At 42.1% G+C, this 20,500-nt stretch overlaps 1 protein-coding gene across 5 annotated transcripts in view; it reads right to left on the bottom strand.

Moving 5' to 3' along the window:
- Positions 1-533: 533 nt before the first annotated feature.
- The window catches only part of FLOT1 (flotillin 1), a 37,942-nt gene continuing 17,975 nt past the window's right edge, over positions 534-20,500 (bottom strand). For 4 of the 5 annotated variants that reach the window (XM_070737834.1, XM_070737831.1, XM_070737832.1 and 1 more), the window contains exons 7-13: positions 19,849-19,944; positions 18,520-18,672; positions 14,849-15,030; positions 12,676-12,721; positions 12,009-12,146; positions 7,144-7,308; positions 534-4,146 (exon numbers count right to left, since the gene is read on the bottom strand). In XM_070737834.1, the coding sequence (XP_070593935.1) occupies positions 4,111-4,146; positions 7,144-7,308; positions 12,009-12,146; positions 12,676-12,721; positions 14,849-15,030; positions 18,520-18,672; positions 19,849-19,944 (816 nt within the window). In that variant the 3' untranslated portion in view covers positions 534-4,110. The remainder of the gene's footprint in view (positions 4,147-7,143; positions 7,309-12,008; positions 12,147-12,675; positions 12,722-14,848; positions 15,031-18,519; positions 18,673-19,848; positions 19,945-20,500) is intronic. The other variant, XM_070737833.1, reaches the window with a different exon arrangement.

Raw genomic sequence — 20,500 nt, 5'->3', positions numbered from 1 at the left:
TCATGGTCCATCTAGTCTGCCCTTATACTATTTCCTGTATTTTATCTTACAATGGATATATGTTCAATCCCAGGCATGTTTAAATTCAGTTACAGTACTGTGGATTTACCAACCACGTCTGCTGGAAGTTTGTTCCAAGGATCTACTACTCTTTCAGTAAAATAATATTTTCTCATGTTGCTTTTGATCTTTCCCCCAACTAACTTCAGATTGTGTCCCCTTGTTCTTGTGTTCACTTTCCTATTAAAAACACTTCCCTCCTGGACCTTATTTAACCCTTTAACATATTTAAATGTTTCGATCATGTCCCCCCTTTTCCTTCTGTCCTCCAGACTATACAGATTGAGTTCATGAAGTCTTTCCTGATACGTTTTATGCTTAAGACCTTCCACCATTCTTGTAGCCCGTCTTTGGACCCGTTCAATTTTGTCAATATCTTTTTGTAGGTGAGGTCTCCAGAACTGAACACAGTATTCCAAATGGGGTCTCACCAGAGCTCTATATAAGGGGATCACAATCACGCAAAACCAAGGTTTATTTTAATGGGTTAAATCGATATATTTTGCCGTACACTTTGATTTGCAAACAAGGGACTGGGTTCATACATACTGAACAAGAAAAGCAAATGAAACAATAGGTATTATGCTTTCACAGAATATATGACACCATCTACTAAACTAGCTAAATAATCTTATTGTCCACAGTAAAAATTCCTGACAGCTCAAACCTCTCTTTACATAGCAGCTTGCATGGCTTTAGACACCGAGAGAGATACAATTTGGGGTTTCTTAGGTACTCAGGGTTAGAGGCAGTTTGGTGTAGTGGTTAAGATGCTGGCCTGGAAGCCAAGAAACTCTGAGTTCTAATCCTGTCTTAGGCGCGAAAGGTGATTTTGGGCCAGTCACTCTCTCTCGACCTAACCCTCCTCAAAGGGTTGTGGTTATATGGGGAATATAAAAAGCAGGAGTATTAGATTGGTCCTCTCTCTTGTATTGACCAATGTGTGTGATATAATAATAACAATCTTCAGCAATGTTGAACACCATTGGCATTGACAAAAATCGCTATCGGTCAATTGCAAAAGGCAGCTTTACTTGGAAGAGCTTACATTCTGTGGATGATAAATTTAATATTCCACAACAATGTGTGCCTATCCTAGATCCTTGGGAGGAACGTGATAGGTGGATTAAAAACAAAACCAAAACCCAAACCAGTCTAATCATCAGGATGACCATGCAGCCAACCATAATAATAATCACTCCAACTGCAATCCAAAGGAATGTTAAGAGATTATGCAGACAAAATATGTATTACATCGATACTGATGAAGCAGGATCACATGTGAAAACAGAAGAAATGTAGTTTGTTCCATCTATTTTCTATACAGATCGTCCTCGACTTTCAACTGTTCATTTAGCGACTGTTCAAAGTTACAACGGGACTGGGAAAAAACAAATCGTGACGATTTTTCACACTTACGACCATTGCTGTGACTTACTGCACTTAGGTGATTTACATTTGGATGCTTGACAAGTGACTCACATTTATGACGGGGTCATGTGATCCCCTTTTTCAAACTCCCAACAAGCAAAGTCAGCGGGAAAACCAGATTCGCTTAACAACTGGGTTACTAGCTGCAGTGATTCACTTTAGAAATGTGGCAAGAAAAAACGTAAAAATGGGGCAAAACGCACGTAACAAATTCCTCATTTAGTAACAGAAATGTTGGGCTCAACTGTGGTCATATGTTGAGGACTACCTGTGCTCCTAGCAAGATTCAGATATTAGATGGTGAAAACATGGACCAGAAAAAAGAAATGGATACAAAAGAAGGTGCCACCGGCACTGGCACAAAATTGGAAAAGTAAAGAAATTCCAACGGGTGAGAATGTGATCAGAAAAATATTAGAATGTGCAGAAATGAACAGGCTAACACTTGCAAATCAAAGAGAAGGAACAAACCGGAGATTATATGATATGGGATCTATTTTATCGATAGAGAATAAACATGAAAGTCCAAAAATAAAAGAAGATTAGTAAAACGTAAGAGAGGATAGAATTAAATACAGGTGAAACTCGAAAAATTAGAATATTGTGCAAACGCTCATTTATTTCAGTAATGTAACTTAAAAGGTTAAACTTAATATATGAGAGATATTTATAACATGCAAGGCAAGATAGTTCAAGCCCTGATTTGTCATAATTTTGATGATTATGTTAAGATGATTGTTATTATGCTTAGGTATATTAAGTGTATTAGTATTAAGAAATAGAGAATTAATACCAATGTAACGAACGTTTGTAAATTCTTATTTGTTATTGCACTAGAGATTTGTAACACAGACACCCTGTTTAAGGGGAGATTGAAATGTTTGCATTAAAATAAAATAAAAAAACTTTTTTTTTAAAAAAGAAGTCATGAATTAATCTTGGCCTTTATTCTTTAGTTGACAATCTCAAAAGCATGAAGAATGGACCGTCCTTCTCTTCAGACGAACATAGACAAGGCACCATGCTGAGGTCGTAACACACAAGCAAACATGGCATATGTGAATTCAGAAGCACGGATCCAGGAGTGATATTTAAGCCACAGTAGAAGGGCTACCGTCTGACAAGTGTGCTTCACAAAGATATGAGCAGATCCTTTAACAATTTGGGGACAACAAGCAAAAAACGACAGCATTGGCAGTTACTGTACAAAACTGAAAATCTTCAGAGAGAGTTCAAAAAATTGGAGCAGAGATAATATAATAACAAGGTAGTGAAAATGAGGACCTTTCACATTTTCCCTTCTAGGGAAATGATGATGTATATCTACTCCGTTAGTTCAAACAGATATAAGGCACATTCAGATGACGATTTTAAGAGGAGATGAACATGCAGGCCGAAAAGAGGCCTATTAGAACGTGAGGGAATCCCCTGTCGCAGTGTGGATTGTCTCCTTGGAAGGAGGATCTTTCTGATTTAACACCGGAAAGCTGCTATGGACATAGATTCCTCCCCAAAAGTGGGATTTAAGAACTGGGAGATTGGGAGTGGTGGCAAGGTGAGGACAGAAGAAAAAGACAAAAGGACCCCAAAGGAAGAAGTTTGCTAAGTTGAGGAATCTTAGCTACGCGTAGCACCAATCACTATGGCACAAAATGGAGATGTTGATATTTCAAGGTAAGTTGGGAAGGGTTAGATCGGGAATGGAGAACGATGGCCCCTTTTAGGACTTGTGGACTTCAACTCCCAGAATTCTTGAGCCGGTGTGGATGCATGGCTGGCTCAGGAATTCTGGGAGTTGAAGTCCACAAGTCAATAAAAGGGGGAATCATTCTCCACCCTTGGTTTAGATCAGAGGTAGGCAAAGTTGGCTCTTCTATGACCTGAGGACTTCAACTCCCAGAATTCCTGAGCTAGCATGATTGTCTCAGAAATTCTGGGAATTGAAGTCCACAAGTCATAGAAGAGCCAACTTTGCTTACTCCTGGTTTAGACCAACAAAAGCTGGGCTAACTAGATTTGATAAAGACTGTAAAATTGAATCCCGGTACATAGGCGGAAACTCTTTAGGGAAACGACTGAACGAAACCCCTAAATTACCTCATCTTTCTAGAAATCCCTGAAATAAAGTTACCCACCCAGCCTTTAAAAAAGAAAAGAAAAGAAACAGATGTTGGGTTTCAACCTTCACCCTTATTCCATCCTTATATCCTTCCCACCTTTCCAGAAATAGAACCAGCGTTAGATCCTTGAGGACAGCTCGCTTGTAGGAAAAAGATATCTAGTAGCCAGCAGGCTCAGGTAGCAAAAAACAGCATCAAGGGAAGGAACTACGGGATCCTGTTTTACAAGTGATGGTGGAAATCAGTATACATTGCGACACACTGATGTCACAGGTCCACCCTGCGACATCACCAGCTATCAGTGGTGCTACAGCGGAATAACAAGACCTCAGCATTTGCAGATACTGATCAACATGCAACAATCTTGTCCATAAGAAAGGTTCAGCATTCACAGGAGGGCACCGACAGGAGGAACGCTAAATATGGGTGCATACTGATGATGATTCATGGCGGGTGATCAACTCTCAGGAAGTGACTTTTTCCTGGTCCTTCTGAGCCGTCAGTTCATCCGTCCTGGTTTCTTCTGATTCATCTGCTGGAGAGAAACCGCCCACCCCCAAAATTAAAATTCAGTCATCACTCTTATGGACATGCCATTGAAATATGCATTAGAGCAGTGGTGGCGCAGTGGTCAGAGTGCAGTACTGCAGGCTACTTCTGCTGACTGCCGGATGTGTGCAATTTGGTAGTTCGACTCTCACCACTGGCTCAAGGTTGACTCAGCCTTCAAACTGCCCAAGGAGCTGCTGATACAGTTCTACAGAGTAATCATTGAGTATTTCATCTGCACCTCTATAACTGTCTGGTTTGGTGCTGCAACTCAACAAGACCGACACAGACTTCAGAGGATAATCAGAACTGCAGAAAAAACAATTACTGCCAACCTGCCTTCCATTGAGGACCTGTATACTGCACGAGTCAAAAAGAGGGCGGGGAAAATATTTACTGACCCCTCACATCCTGGACACAAACTGTTTCAACTCCTACCCTCAAAACGTCGCTACAGAGCACTGCACACCAAGACAACTAGACACAAGAACAGTTTTTCCCCGAACGCCATCACTCTGCTAAACAAATAATTCCCTCAACACTGTCAGACTTTCTACTAAATTTGCACTTCTATTCTATTAGTTTTTCTCATCATTCCTATCACCCATTTCCTCCCATGTTGACTGTATGACTGTAACTTGTTGCTTGTATCCTATGATTTTTATTAATATTGCTTCTTCATTGCTTATTTGACCCCTATGATAATCATTAAGTGTCATACCACATGATTCTTGACAAATGTATATTTTATTTTATGTACGCTGAGAGCATATGCACCAAGACAAATTCCTTGTGTTTCCAATCACACTTGGCCAATACAATTCTATTCTATTCTATTCTATCCTATCCTTTCGAGGTGGGTAAAATGAGGACCCAGATTGTTGGGGGCAATAGGCTGACTGTAAACTGCTTAGAGAGGGCTGTAAAAGCACTATGAAGCGGTATATAAATCTAAGTGCTATTGCTATTAGGTATTTTTCTTCATCTCCAAGACATCTCAATAATATTCATGCTCGCTGGGGAATTCTGGGAATTGAAAGAGCTCTCATCTGGAAAGCGTTTAGATTGGGCAAGGTTGATTGAGACAGAACAGCCACTAGAACAGCGATGCTCTCCACTGGCATAGCAGGCAATCTGTGGCACTCCAAACGTTGAAAAAACTACAACTCCCAGCATCCCTAGCAAGCACAATCATTAAAAGTACCTCAGGTATATTGTAATCTCAAAATTGATTTATTGTGAAGCAATTTGATATTGTTGGTATTTTATATTGTAATTGTGATTGGAGAGAAAAATTTAAAAAATCTTTGCTGAAAAAAAAAGTACCTCAGGCTATCTACTTCCAGAAGATGAAACCCAGAAATAACAACAAGGTGTTGTTCATCATTTGAGCTGTATTTTCTCTTTGGCTAATTTAAGGAGTGCCTCTTTTGCCTCCAACCAATTATTTTTCCTCCTTCCATACAGGCCCAGATTTTGGTTCTACTGAATCTGCTTAATATGCAATGGAAGCCAGGATAGGTAACTACATATTTACTCTAAAATCAGTGGTTCTCAATCGCCGCGACCCCTTAATACAGTTCCTTAAGTTGTGGTGACCCCCAACCATAAGTCTAGCACCCATTCTCCCAACAGAGCTTTCCATATATATTTGACGTAGTTGCTAGTGCCAACATTTATCAGTGGTTTAAGGGTTTGTTCATTCAGTTTCTTTGTAGTTCAAAATTTGTGTCGATCGATGTTTAGGGTTTATGGTTTCAATTTGATATTATGATTCATGTCATAGTTTACTGGTTTTAAACGTTGTTTTAGTTGGACATTTTTCTTGATGTATAATTTTTAAGTAGTTTCTTTTTTTTAACTAATGGAACCATTTGTCCCATGCTTTGTAGAAATCTGTCTCATCCTTATTTTGCAGTTCCATTGTTAGCTTGGACATTTCTGCACATTCCATTATTTTAATCCAAAGAGATAAAAAGGTTGAGGTTTTTTTCCTGTTTCCCAACAGAGCATTAAGATGATTGGCAGGAAGGTCAGAGGGACATTCCCACTGTAAACACCTGATTGGTCGGATTGTAAAAATATGTTCCAAGGCGCCAGAATAGAAGCTTTAGTTCCTAACACTGTGGGAAATTTGTCTTTTCTCGTGGTCTTAGGCCAGTGTTTTTCAACCAGTGTGCCTCGGCACACTAGTGTGCCGCGAGACATGGTCAGGTGTGCCGTGAAGCTCAGCTGGCCCGCTGGCTGGGCCAGAGGTGCCAGCCCCACGCCCATGCCCAGCGCAGCGCCAGCATATACGGCGTCCAGCAGCATGTCTAGCTGCCGCCGTCAGGCTCCCGCTTGCAGTCAACCGCTCTACCGCCACCCCTGGCTACTGCCCAATGCCGCTGTTGCTGGCGTGGTATAACGAGAGAAAAAGAGAGAGAGAGAAAGAGAGAGAAAGAAAGAGAGATAGCAAGAGAGACAGAGAAAGAGAAAGAGAGAAAGAAAGCAAGAGAGAGAGCAAGAGAGGGGGGAAGGAGGCAGAAAGAAAGACATAGAGGGAAGTAGGGAGAGAGAAAGAGAGCAAAAAAGAGAGGAAGGAAGAGAGAGGAAGGAAGAGAGCAAAAAAGAGAGGAAGGAAGAGAGAAAGAAAAAGGGATGGAGAGAGAGAGAAAGGAAGGAAGAGATAGAAAGAGGGAGAGAGAAATAGAGCGAAAGGGAGGAAGAAAGAGATTTTTTTTGTCCAAACTTTTTTTTAGCTCCCCCCCCCTCCCTCCGGCGCAATGTTTCCCAGGATTTTGAAAATATGAATAATGTGCCACAGCTCAAAAAAGGTTGGGAAACACTGTCTTAGGCGACCCCTGTGAAACAGTCATTCGACTCCCAAAGGGATCCCAAACCCTAGGTTGAGAACCACTGCTTTAGATGTTTGTTACCGAGAAGGGCTTTGTACTTGGCTCCACCCCTTCCTCCCCGCAACTCAGCAGTCTTTGAGCGATACCTGAGAGATGCTAATGCCGGTCAGCTTCTCGACAGTCTCAGGCAGCTTATTCATGATTTCCAGGACTTCCCCGGTTATCTTGGCAGCACCCACATCTCCGTTTCCACTCGACACCATGGTGATCTTATTCACAGAAGCCAACGGTTTGCTGACTTCTTCGGCTATCTGTGAAGGGAAGGCGAAGACAGAGGGTAGCCCAATGATTAAGACAGCAAACTTGGATGGAGACTGCAGCTGAAGACCCTACTTCAAAGTGAATGACTTTTTGGCCTTTTTTCTCTGTCTGTCTGTCTGTCTGTCTGTCTGTCTGCCTGCCTGCCTGCCTGCCTGCCTGCCTGCCTGCCTGCCTAATCTATCTATCTATCTATCTATCTATCTATCTATCTATCTATCTATCTATCTATCTATCTATCTATCTATCTATCTATCTATCTATCTGATTTATCTTATCTATCTATCTATCTATCTATCTATCTATCTATCTATCTATCTATCTATCTATCTATCTAATCTATCTATCTATCTATCTATCTATCTATCTATCTATCTATCTATCTATCTATCTATCTATCTATCTATCTATCTATCTACCTATCTATCTATCAGATTTGTATGGCGCCCCTCGCCGTAGACTCGGGTCGGCTAACAACAATAATAAGACAATGTAAACAAATCTAATATTTAAGTTAATTTAAAAACCCCAATTTAAGAAACCAATCATACATACAGACATACCATGCACAAATTTTATAAGCCTAGGGGGAAGGGAAAGTCTCAATTCCCCCATGCCTGACGACAGAGGTGGGTTTTAAGGAGCTTACAAAAGGCAAGGAGGGTGGGGGCATCTCTGATATCTGGGGGGAGTTGGTTCCAAAGGGTCGGGGCCGCCACAGAGAAGGCTCTTCCCCTGGGTCCCGCCAAACGACATTGTTTAGTTGACGGGACCCGGAGAAGGCCAACTCTGTGGGACCTAACTGGTCGCTGGGATTCATGCAGCAGAAGGCAGTCCCAGAGATATTCTGGTCCGATACCATGAAGAGCTTTGTAGGTCATAACCAACACTTTGAATTGTGACCGGAAACTGATCGGCAACCAATGCAGACTGCGGAGTGTTGGTGTAACATGGGCATATTTGGAAAAGCCCATGACTGCTCTCGCAGCTGCATTCTGCACGATCTGAAGTTTCCGAACACTTTTCAAAGGTAGCCCCATGTAGAGACCGTTACAGTAGTCGAGCCTCGAGGTGATGAGGGCATGAGTGACTGTGAGCAGTGACTCCCAATCCAAATAGGGACGCAACTGGTGCACCAGGCGAACCTGGGCAAACGCCCCTCTCGCCACAGCTGAAAGATGTTTCTCTAATGTGAGCTGTGGATCGAGGAGGACGCCCAACCAACCTGACTGCACACATGGATTTGACAAGATTTCAGCATGTAATTCTAAAATGCAGATGATCACAGTTGCCAAAGTGGGTTGATATCCTTGGCCAGTGTACCTGGCACCGGAGTCTGATAGCGAGGAGGTCGGAGAGGATGTGGAGCCAGAGTCTGAAATCCAACCAGGGCTGGTTGAACCTCCATAGTTGCCCATGAGTGACTTGGGAGAAGAGGAGGAGCCTCTTCTTGATGCCAGAGTACACAGAAGTGTCAGAAGGCATGAGCGGCTGAGCAGGAAGAGGTCTATGTCTGAATAGATCTCTAGAACAGTGTTTCCCAACCTTGGCAACTTGGAGATACTTGGACTTCAATTCCCAGAATTCCCCAGCAGCAGATGATGGCTGGGGAATTCTGGGAGTTGAAGTCCAGATATCTTCATGTTGCCAAGGTTGGGAAACACTGTTCTAGAACACTTAGCCACGCCTTTTGCCTATTTCAGGATGAGCCTCATGACAAGTCATTGCGGAAGTCAACTTTCGAATGTGGGGGATGGCTGTTCGCATTTGGCTCTTGGATTATTTAGGTGAATTACAAGTTAAGAAACTGAAAACTTTGTCTCTGGGCTTCCTGCCAATTCAGAGTGAGTCATGTTAATTAGAGATTGGATCGAAGAGAACTATTTGGGGAGTTTTGGGCTTTACGTTTGAGGCTCTAATAAACAGCTGAGACGAATGGACATATTTCTTGCTTCGCTGTTACATTTTACACAGTTAAACCTTTCTGTTTATTTATTTATTTATTGGATTTGTATGCCGCCCCTCTCCGGAGACTCGGGGCGGCTAACAGCAACAATAAAGCAGTGTACAATAGTAGTCTGATGTTAGAAACAATTAAAAACCCATTAATATAAAAAACCAAACATACATACATACATACCATGCATAGAATTGTAAAGGCCTAGGGGGGAAGAGGGTCTCAATTCCCCCATGCCTGACGGCAGAGGTGGGTTTTAAGCAGCTTACGAAAGGCAAGGAGGGTGGGGGCAATTCTAATCTTTGGGGGGAGTTGGTTCCAGAGGGCCGGGGCCACCACAGAGAAGGCTCTTCCCCTGGGTCCCGCCACGCGATTACTAATACTGTTACTAATATATTTAGAATTACATGCTGAAATCTTGTCAAATCCATGTGTGTGGACCTGTTTCTTGAGGAGCTCATCGCTGGGACAGAATACCTTACAAGGTTGTTGAGATGGGAAAAAAATTAGGGAAAGTTCTATTTGAAGTCTTCTCCAGCACAAAACAGTATATAAAAGGAAAATATTATTACCACCAAAGCAACAATTTAGAACAGGGGTGTCAAACGCTATGTCGGCCTTCCTGTCAGGCCGAAGCCATCCTCGGAGTTGGAGACTTTGGCCTGACACACAGGGTTGTGTTTGTCCTCAGGGGAGCCATGGAGTGCATAGCCAGCTCGACATCACTCGTGTCGGGGGCACACCTGTGGTGGCCAAGTGTTAAGACTTTTTACTGTTTTTATTATTTATATTTGACTTTTGTATCATTGCATTGCATTATTATTGTTGTAAGCCACCCTGAGTCCCATGGCTCTGGGCGGCATAGAAGTCAGTTAAATTAAATTAATTAAAATTAATTATCTGAAGTTAGTTGGGGGAAAGATCAAAAGCAACGTGAGAAAATATTATTTCACTGAAAGAGTAGTAGATCCTTGGAACAAACTTCCAGCACACGTGGTTGGTAAATCCACAGTAACTGAATTTAAACATGCCTGGGATAAACATATATCCATCCTAAGATAAAGTACAGAAAATAGTATAAGGGGCAGACTAGATGGACCCTGAGGTTTTTTTCTGCCATCAGTCTTCTATGTTTCTAATTAAATTTTGGCTACACACTAACTACAATACACTTGCCCTCTAATAAAATCATGCCTTCCTCAACAAATGGAGCCAAGCATGGTTTTGATTTAGAGATTTAAGTGGTGGCAAGTCTGACAAGAAACTTTACATGTCTTTAAAAGAAGAAAAAAACCTGAGAAAGTCGAGTTGCCTCCTGAAAAAGCACTTTTGGGACTTCATAAAAACATAGAAGACTGACGGCAGAAAAAGACCTCATGGTCCATCTAGTCTGCCCTTATACTATTTTTGTATTTTATCATAGGATGGATTTATGTTTATCCCAGACATGTTTAAATTCAGTTATTGTGGATTTACCAACCACGTCTGCTGGACGTGGTTGGTAAATCCACAAAAACGGAATCTCCCTTCTTTTCTCTCCTTGGGATTACATGAGGAGGACCAGTGATGGTCTCCTATGGGTATGATCAGGTATGCAGAACTGGTAGAAAAAAATTGAATTTTTTTCTTTTTTTCCCTTCTGGGCTCTGGGTATGCTTTTCCTCTCGCACTAAATGAGGTTGAATGGGTATAATTTTAGAAGAGCTCTCTATGTGTGTGTGTGCACATACACATACAGTTTATATAGTAGATAATGTATATTTTTGTGTGGCTGTGTGTAATCCGTATGTACACATATGGCATATATACATAGAATTAAATAGTATATTTTTGATATTTAGTAATAGTAAATAGATAGGGAAATTGTATCCTTTTGAGGAGAGGAGAGGCCAGGCACCCTAACCCAAACCCTTGATGTGAGTGATGTCAAGTTGGCCACCTTTAAGCCAGTCACATGACCTTTAAGCCACCCCCGGTCACGTGATCAAGCCACTCCCACCTGTTCACATGGCTGGCAAGTAACACCCACTGTTGTACATACTCCTGATCAGTTGGAGGATGATGAAGATATTGAGGACTCTGATACAGATAGTGTTTATGAATTAGTGGTAGGCCCTGGGTTACAGGTATTAGAACAGGTGGGAGGCCAGCAACAGGATGTTGCTATGAGTCCAGAATCTAGCGAGGAAGAGACAGACATTCGCTGGGTTAATCCTCAATTCAGAAGGGTCCAAAAACGCAAGGAACAGGTGTTAGGAAAAAGATATTAAGGGGAGGAATGGGTTAAATACTGGAGTGATGTATTTGGCACGTCAGGGGGCCAGTGGGGAAGAAGGGTGTAGTTTCAATGTTGTAGTTCTACAATGAAACTTGTTTCAGTTTGGCTCCGGAGCGAGTAAGTTTATTCTGTGTTATTTTGCAGTCATTCCTGCTGTTTTTGAATCATGCTGTAAGTACATAAATCTTGGGAGACGGAGGAGGCTGGGAGGAATGCATGTGGAATGTAATTAAGAAAGATAACGGGAGAAAGGAAGGTGCCAGTCTGTACTGCATTTTGAATACGGAAGTGAATAGAATAAAAATGGAGTTTCTTTGTTTATGAAATACTGCATTCAGTAAGTGTTATTTTCAATAACTAAAGTTCTACCAGAAACCAGAACATCCACAAAATAAGCCACACCCACAGTGTGGTAGTAAAAAAAATTGTAGCCCCTTCACTGAGGAGGACGTTCTTACCTCTGGAAGCTTCTCCAAAAGCATGTCCACCATGGCAACCTCCTGATACTGCTTAAAAGCTTCTGCCTTCTTCGACATCTGCTCAGCGTCGGCCCGGGCTTTGGCCTCAACTGCGAAGGCTTGAGCCTCGCCCTTCACCTAAAAGACCCACGGAAACAGGAATTCAGGATAAGCTGGGTTCTCATCTACCTCCAGTTCTTTGTTCGCACGAATCCCAGTCACCGATTAGGTCCCACAGAGTGGGCCTTCTCCGGGTCCCGTCAACTAAACAATGTCGTTTGGCGGGACCCAGGGGAAGAGCCTTCTCTGTGGCGGCCCCGGCCCTCTGGAACCAACTCCCCCCAGAGATCAGAATTGCCCCCACCCTCCTCGCCTTTCGTAAGCTCCTTAAAACCCATCTCTGCCGTCAGGCATGGGGGAACTGAGATGTTCTTTCCCCCTGGGCCTCTTCAGTTTATGCATGGTATGTCAGTATGTATGTTTGGTTTTTATAATAAGGGTTTTTTAGTTGTTTTATTATTGGATTGCTACATATTGTTTTTATCACTGTTGTTAGCCGCCCCAAGTCCGTGGAGAGGGGCGGCATACAAATCCAATAAATAAATAAATAAATAAATAAATAAATAAATAAATAAATAAATAAGTTGGAGCGGAAGGAATAGCTCACCCGGATGGCTTCTGCCTCGGCCTCCGCTTGCATGATGAGCTGAGTCCTGTTTGGGAAAAAACCAGGGACATGGTCAGTGAAGGACTGATACTGCAAGGTTAAGATGCTCTGTTCCGATAGTGATTTTAAAGATGAGTGCACAACTGTGCACTCCCAATGTGTGTACGCACTCTCCCTTCAACTTTATAGATAATCCTCGACTTACGACAGTTCGCTTAGGGAACGTTCAAAAGTTATGACAGGACTGGAAAAAAGTGACTTATGACCAGTGATGGGCTACCAAAATTTTCACTACCACGCTGTGGGTGTGGCTTTTGCATTTTGTTTCAGTGCAAATGAGGTGTTCTGGGGTGGAGCTCCATTTTCGCTACCCTACTGTGTTCACCCCTGTCTGGGTAGTAACCCACCCCTGATTATCTACTATATAAAGTGTATGTACACACACGCACGCACAGCTCTTCTAAAATTATACGCATTCAACCTTATTTGCTGTGTTAGGAAAAATATACCCAGAGCCCAGAAAGGAAAAAAAGAAAAAAAAAATTAAAATTTTACTACCGCTACTGTGTAAGTAGAAGTAGAAGAAGAAGTCTTCGGAGAGGGGCGGCATACAAATCTAATAAATTATTATTATTATTACTTTTTCCCATAGGAATCAATGTAAAAGCAAATAATGTGTGCAAACCTATTAAGAAAGAAATAAAAGATCAGAATTTGGGTGGGAGGAGGAGGAGGAGGAGGAAGAAGAGGAGGAGGCGAGTCACTGCCCAGAGTGAATGGAGCATTTCTTTTCTCCGGGCACTGGCAGAGGTTTATTCCATCTCGAAGCACCCAGAGAAAGGAAAATGCTTTGTTTGCTCTGGACTGCCAAAACCTCTTTAAGCGCCACCGAAAGGCTCCTCTGGCAGCCCAGAAAAGCCCAAGATGGCTGGGATTAAAGGGGAGTGGCAGGAAACTGACCGGGCCTTCGTGACACTCTCAAATTTCCTGGGAAATTTTTCCGGGCTCGGGTTCTTAAGTAGAAAATGGTTCTTAAGAAGAGGCAAAAAAATCTTGAACACCCATTTCTTATCTAGAAAAGTTCTTAAGTAGAGGTGTTCTTAAATAGGGGTACCACTGTAAAACATAAAAAATATAAAATAAAATATAATAAAATAAAAAAATATAAAATAAAATATAAAAAATACAAAATAAAATATAAAACATAAAAAATAAATATAAAATAAAATATATAAAATAAAATAGTAAGGAAGGTCATAAAATGGGGCAAAATTCACTTAGCAAATGTTTCACTTAGCAACAGAAATTTGGGGCTCAATTTTTGTGGGTCATAAATCAAGGACTACCTCCACTGTTTGTTTGTTTGTTTATTTATTTATTGATTGATTGATTGTTAGAGTTGAAGGGACCATGCGGGACAAATCCAAACCCCTGCCTAAGCAGGAACCCTATAGCATCCCAGCCAAATGGCAGTCCAATTTCCTCTTTAAAATGTCCAGAGTATTGGAGTTCACAACATCAGCTGGTAGGTTGTTCCACTGGTTGATCGTTCTGACCGTCAGGAAGTTCTTCCTTATTTCTAGGTTGAATCTCTCCTTGGTCAGCTTCCAGCCATTGTTCCTCGTCCGGCCCTCCGGTGCCCTGGAGAATAAAGTGATCCCCTCCTCTCTGTGACAACTCCTCGTATACCTGTAGACTGCTATCATGTCCGCTCTGGCCCTCCTTTTCTCTAGGCTATCCATGCCCAGTTCCCGCAGTCTCTCTTCGTAAGTCTTGGTTTCTAGACCCCTGATCCTTTTGGTTGCTCTTTTCTGCACCTTCTCCAGAGTTTCAATGTCTCTTTTGAAGTGTGGTGACCAGAACTGAACACAGTACTCCAGGTGTGGTCTGTCCAGGGCGTAGTAGAGTGGTATTAAGACTTCCCTGGTCTTGGAGTGTATTCCCCTGTTGATGCAGCTTCGGATTGTGTTGCCTTTTTTGGCTGCTGCTTCACATTGTTGGCTCATGTTTAGTTGATTATCCACCAAGACTCCTTTACTATACTGCAAAGGAGTATAGTCGGCATCAGTTCACTCCTTGAAAAATGCCCTTCCAGGGTGAATTGACACCAGATTCGGGATAGGAAGCAAAAAGCAGGGGGGGGGGGGGGAATAAGGGGATCTAATGACCATACCTTTCAGCCTCGGCCAGTTTCTCCAACCGGTAACGTTCTGCTTCGGCTGGTTTCTTGATCTGGGCCTCCAGCTCCCGTTCCTTACGGATCATCTCCTGTTCCTGGATTTGGATCTGCTGGGTTCGCTCCACCACCATGACCTGCATCTTCTCCTCTTCAATTTTCTGCTTGGTCTTGGCCACCTGTGTGAAGTGATCCAGAAAAAAAACCCAAAACCCTGAATGAAGAAAGGGTTCAGAAACTCCCTGGTGGGATGTCGGTTCACGGCTCAAAATTGTATCAACATCTGGCAAATTAAAGCAGAGGATTATGCTGTAGATCGGAGCTGTCCAAACTTGGCAACTTTTAAGACTTGTGGACTTCAATTCCCAGAATTCCCCCGTCAGCATGGGGAACTGAAGACCACAAGCCTTAAAGTTCCCTGCTCTAAATGAATCCCAGTGGCTGATTAGGTCCCACAGAGTTGGCCTTCTCCGGGTCCATCAACTAAACAATATCATCTGGAGGGGCTCAGGGAAAGAGCCTTCTCTGTGGCGGCCCCGGCCCTCTGGAACCAACTCCCCCCAGAGATCAGGACTGCCCCCACCCTCCTTGCCTTTTGTAAACTCTTGAAAACTCACCTATGTCGCCAGGCATGGGGAAACTAATATACCTAACTAATATAATGTATGTATGGTTTGTTTGAGTTTGTATTATTTTACTGAAAAGGTAGTAGATCCTTGGAACAAATTTCCAGCAGACGTGTTTGGTAAATCCACAGTAACTGAATTTAAACATGCCTGGGATAAACATATATCCATCCTAAGATAAAATACAGAAACTAGTATAAGGGCAGACTAGATGGATCATAAGGTCTTTTTCTGCCATCAGTCTTCTATGTTTCTATGTATGATTATTTTCTTTATATAAGGGTTTTAAACTATTTTTTAACTATTGGATTTGTATATTGTGTATTGTCCTGTGGTGAGCCGCTCCGGATCCTTGGTGAGGGGTGGCATAAAAATCTAATAAATTATTATTATTATTATTTCTATATGGGGCTACCCTTGAAAAGCATTCAGAGACTACAATTAGTCCAGAACACAAGCTGTTGTGGGTGTGCCTAGATACACTCACATTTCACCAACACTGCGTGACCTGCACTGGCTTCCAATCGGTCTCCGAATGTAGTGTTCCCTCGATTTTCGCGGCTTCAAACTTTGCGAAATGTCTATACCACGGTTTTTCAAAAATATTAATTAAAAAATACTTTGCGGGGTTTTTCCCTATACTACGGTTTTTCCCGCCCGATGACGTCATATGTCATTGCCAAACTTTCGTCTGCCTTTAATAATTTTTTTAAAATAAACTTTAATAAATAAACATGGTGAGTAATAATCTAAATGGTTGCTAAGGGAATGGAAAATTGCAATTTAGGGGTTTAAAGTGTTAAGGGATGGCTTGTGATACTGTTCATAGCCAAAAATAGTGTATTTATTTCTGCATATCTACTTCGCGGAAATTCAACTTTCACAGCAGTCTTGGAAAATCAAGGGAACACTGTAATTCAAGGTGCTGGTTATCACATATAAAGCCTTACATGGCTTTGGGCCTGACTATCTATGGAATCGTCTTCAGCCTCACACCTCCCAACGACTAATTAGGGCCCACAGGGTTTTGCGTTCTCCAGGTCCCGTCAGCCAAACAATGGTGACTGGCAAGACTGCGGAGGAGGGCCTTCTGTGTGGTGGTTCCAGCTCTCTGGAATCAGCTGCCCTTGGAGATTGGTATAGTCGCCGCCCTCCTGGCCTACCGAAAGGTCTTGAAAACCTGGCTTTGCGGGCAGGCCTGGGGCTGTTGAGCTATGCCACTCAGCTCTGGCCAGAAGGAGTGAATGTGTTTATTGAATGAATGTCGAGGGATTTTATATTGTTATTCTCAGGGTGTCCAGGGGGAAAAGCATTTTGAAATTCCCTGATATTTCCTTGACATTTCCCTGTAACTTGTGATCTATTTAAGGCGCGGTCGTAGATGACATCATACCAAATGGCTACGCCATGGAGAAATATTGGTAGCTGAGGAAGCAAGTTGTTGCCATAGTTATGCTCATTTTTGCTTGACTCTGCCAGGCAGTGCGATCTGGGTTTTTTTACATGATTTTCCCCTGACTTTTAAACATTTTAATAGTTTGGGTTTTTTACATGATTTATTAGAAACACAGAAGACTGACGGCAGAAAAAGACCTCATGATCCATCTAGTCTGCCCTTATACTATTTTCTGCATTTTATCTTAGGATGGATATATGTTTATCCCAGGCATGTTTAAATTCAGTTACTGTGGATTTACCAACCACATCTGCTGGAAGTTTGTTCCAAGGATCTACTACTCTTTCAGTAAAATAGTATTTTCTCATGTTGCTTTTGATCTTTCCCCCAACTAACTTCAGATTGTGTCCCCTTGTCCTTGTGTTCACTTTTCTATTAAAGACACTTCCCTCCTGGGCCTTATTTAACCCTTTAACATATTTAAATGTTTCGATCATGTCCCCCCTTTTCCTTCTGTCCTCCAGACTATACAGATTGAGTTCATTAAGTCTTTCCTGATACGTTTTATGCTTAAGACCTTCCACCATTCTTGTAGCCCGTCTTTGGACCCGTTCAATATTCTGTTTTTTTCATGAATTCTCTGATAATTCCATGATATTTCCCGAACTGCTGATTTCCTTAATAATTCCCTGATTTCCCTGTTTTCCAGGTTTGCTGGACACCCTGTAATCTGTTTTATGCTATTTATATTGTTTATTCTTGTAGCCCGTCTTTGGACACGTTCAATTTTGTCAATATCTTTTTGTAGGTGAGGTCTCCAGAACTGAACACAGTATTCCAAATGTGGTCTCACCAGCGCTCTATATAAGGGGATCACAATCTCCCTCTTCCTGCTTGTTATACCTCTAGCTATGCAGCCAAGCATCCTACTTGGTTTTCCTACTGCCCGACCACACTGCTCACCCATTTTGAGACTGTCAGAAATCACTACCCCTAAATCCTTCTCTTCTGAAGTTTTTGCTAACACAGAATTGCCAATGCAATACTCAGATTGAGGATTCCTTTTCCCCAAGTGCATTATTTTACATTTGGAAACATTAAACTGCAGTTTCCATTGCTTTGACCATTTATCTAGTAAAGCTAAATCATTTACCATATTACAGACCCTTCCAGGAATATCAACCCTATTGCACACTTTAGAGTCATCGGCAAATAGGCAAACCTTCCCTACCAAACCTTCCCCTAAGTCACTCACAAACATATTAAAAAGAATAGGACCCAGAACAGACCCTTGTGGCACACCGCTTGTAACCTGTCTCTGCTCAGAATACTCGCCATTAACAATAACTCTCTGATGTCTATGCTTCAGCCAGCTTGAAATCCACTGAACTCTCCAGGGATTAAGTCCAATCTTCACTAATTTATCTATCAGCTCTTTATGTGGAACTGTATCAAAGGTTTATATTGTTTGTTCGCTGCCCAGAGTCCGAAAGGAGTTGGGTGGCTTATAAATTAAATTAAACTTGACCAGGCCCAAGGGAGGGACTCACAAATGTTTTTCTGCACACGTATCATTGAGAACAAAACAGGCTACAATTTCTGCCCTCTGCCAATCCCCTTCACTGGATGCATGGCGGGCACCTCACCTGGAGTTGATAGGCCAAGTCTGATTCCGCTTTCCGCGTGTTCACCTCGATGTCGTAAGCAGCCTTCTTCAGCTCGAAATCTCGGTGGGCTTTGGCCATCTCAATATCGTTCATAAACTGAGCCGACAATTTCTCTTGCTTGGCTTTGGCTTCCTAGAGTGCGGAAAGATGGGAAGACTTAAGGACAGTGCCCAACAGGAAGAGAGAGGCAAGAGCTTGGCGGTAGTGCGAAAGTTATGAGCACCAAAAAAGTTTTGATTAAAAAGATTCTCAGGTTTTTGTTGGAATCCTGCTGAGTCCACGGGAAAGTCTATTTGGGTTGTTGATACAATTGGGAAATTGTTGGGCAGCCACCACCTTCCTTTCTACAGCTCTGGGGTTTCCGAGTGGTCCCCCATCCAATTAATATCCAGATCTGAACTTGCTTAGAATCATAGGGCATGAAGCAGTAGTGGGTTCCTACTGATACGGCTAATTGGGCGCAGTTCTGTGGTTGTGGCGCATGAGCGCGCATTTGAGCAAAATTTTGCTTCCTGCACCTGTGCAGGTAGCAAAATCTCACATGGCGATGTACATGCGCATGTGTTTCGGTGAGATGTTTTGGCATGCGCAGAAAAATAAAACCTCACCAAAATCTGCACGCATGTGCATCACCATGCGAGATTTTGCTACCTGCACAGGTGCAGGAAGCAAAATTTCGCTTGAACGCGCCCTTGAGCCATAGAGCTGCACCCAATTAGCCGTACCGGTAGGAACCCACTACTAGCTGCACACCAAGACAACTAGACACAAGAACAGTTTTTATCCGAACGCCATCACTCTACTAAACAAATAATTCCCTCAACACTATCAGACTTTCTACAAAATCTGCACTTCTATTCTATTAGTTTTTCTCATCATTCCTATCACCCATTTCCTCCCATGTTGACTGTATGACTGTAACTTGTTGCTTATATCCTAAGATTTTTATTAATATTGCTTCTTCATTGCTTATTTGACCCCTATGACACTCATTAAATGTCATACCACATGATTCTTGACAAATGTATATTTTATTTTATGTACGCTGAGAGCATATGCACCAAGACAAATTCCTTGTGTGTCCAATCACACTTGGCCAATAAAAATTCTATTCTATTCTGTTCTATTCTATTCTAGCATGAAGGGACCTTGGAGGTCTTCTAGTCCAGCCCCCCGCCCAAGGCAGGAGATCTTATCCTATGCCAGATTAATGGTTGCCCAATCTTCCCTTAAAAAGCTCCAGCAATCTTTAGAATGAGGTAGATAGTCACATAGGCCAAGTACTTCCACAATCACCCAAGAGCTCACCTTGATGCCAGCATCTCTCTTGGCTTCAGCTTCTCCAATCCTGGCATCCTTCTGCACCTGAGCCGTTCGAGCTTTTCCCAGAGAATGAAGATAATCCTACAATCAAAATCCAGCATCAAGAAAATGCACTTTTTGCAAACAAAATCTGTTAGCAATAACACTTCAATCTATATACAGTGGTACTTCTACCTAAGAACGCCACTACTTAAGAACTTTTCTAGATAAGAATTGGGTGTTTGCCCTTATACTATTTTCTGTATTTTATCTTAGGATAGATATATGTTTATCCCAGGCATGTTTAAATGCAGTTACTGTGGATTTATCAACCACGTCTGCTGGAAGTTTGTTCCAAGGATTTACTACTCTTTCAGTAAAATAATAATTTCTCATGTTGCTTTTGATCTTTCCTCCAACTAACCTCAGATTGTGTCCCCTTGTTTTGTGTTCACTTTCCTATTAAAAACACTTTCTTCCTGAACCTTATTTAACCCTTTAAATGTATTTAAATGTTTCGATCATGTCCCCCCTTTTCCTTCTGTCCTCCAGACTATACAGATTGAGTTCATTAAGTCTTTCCAGATAAGTTTTATCCTTAACACCTTCCACCATTTTTGTAGCCCGTCTTTGGACCCCTTCAATTTTGTCAATATCT

The sequence above is a fragment of the Erythrolamprus reginae genome, chromosome 2 (assembly GCF_031021105.1).
Source record: "Erythrolamprus reginae isolate rEryReg1 chromosome 2, rEryReg1.hap1, whole genome shotgun sequence".
NCBI classification, from domain to species: Eukaryota; Metazoa; Chordata; class Lepidosauria; order Squamata; family Dipsadidae; genus Erythrolamprus; species Erythrolamprus reginae.
The sequence above is the reverse complement of the archived record's forward strand: the minus strand, read 5'-3'. Positions and strand labels throughout refer to the sequence as shown.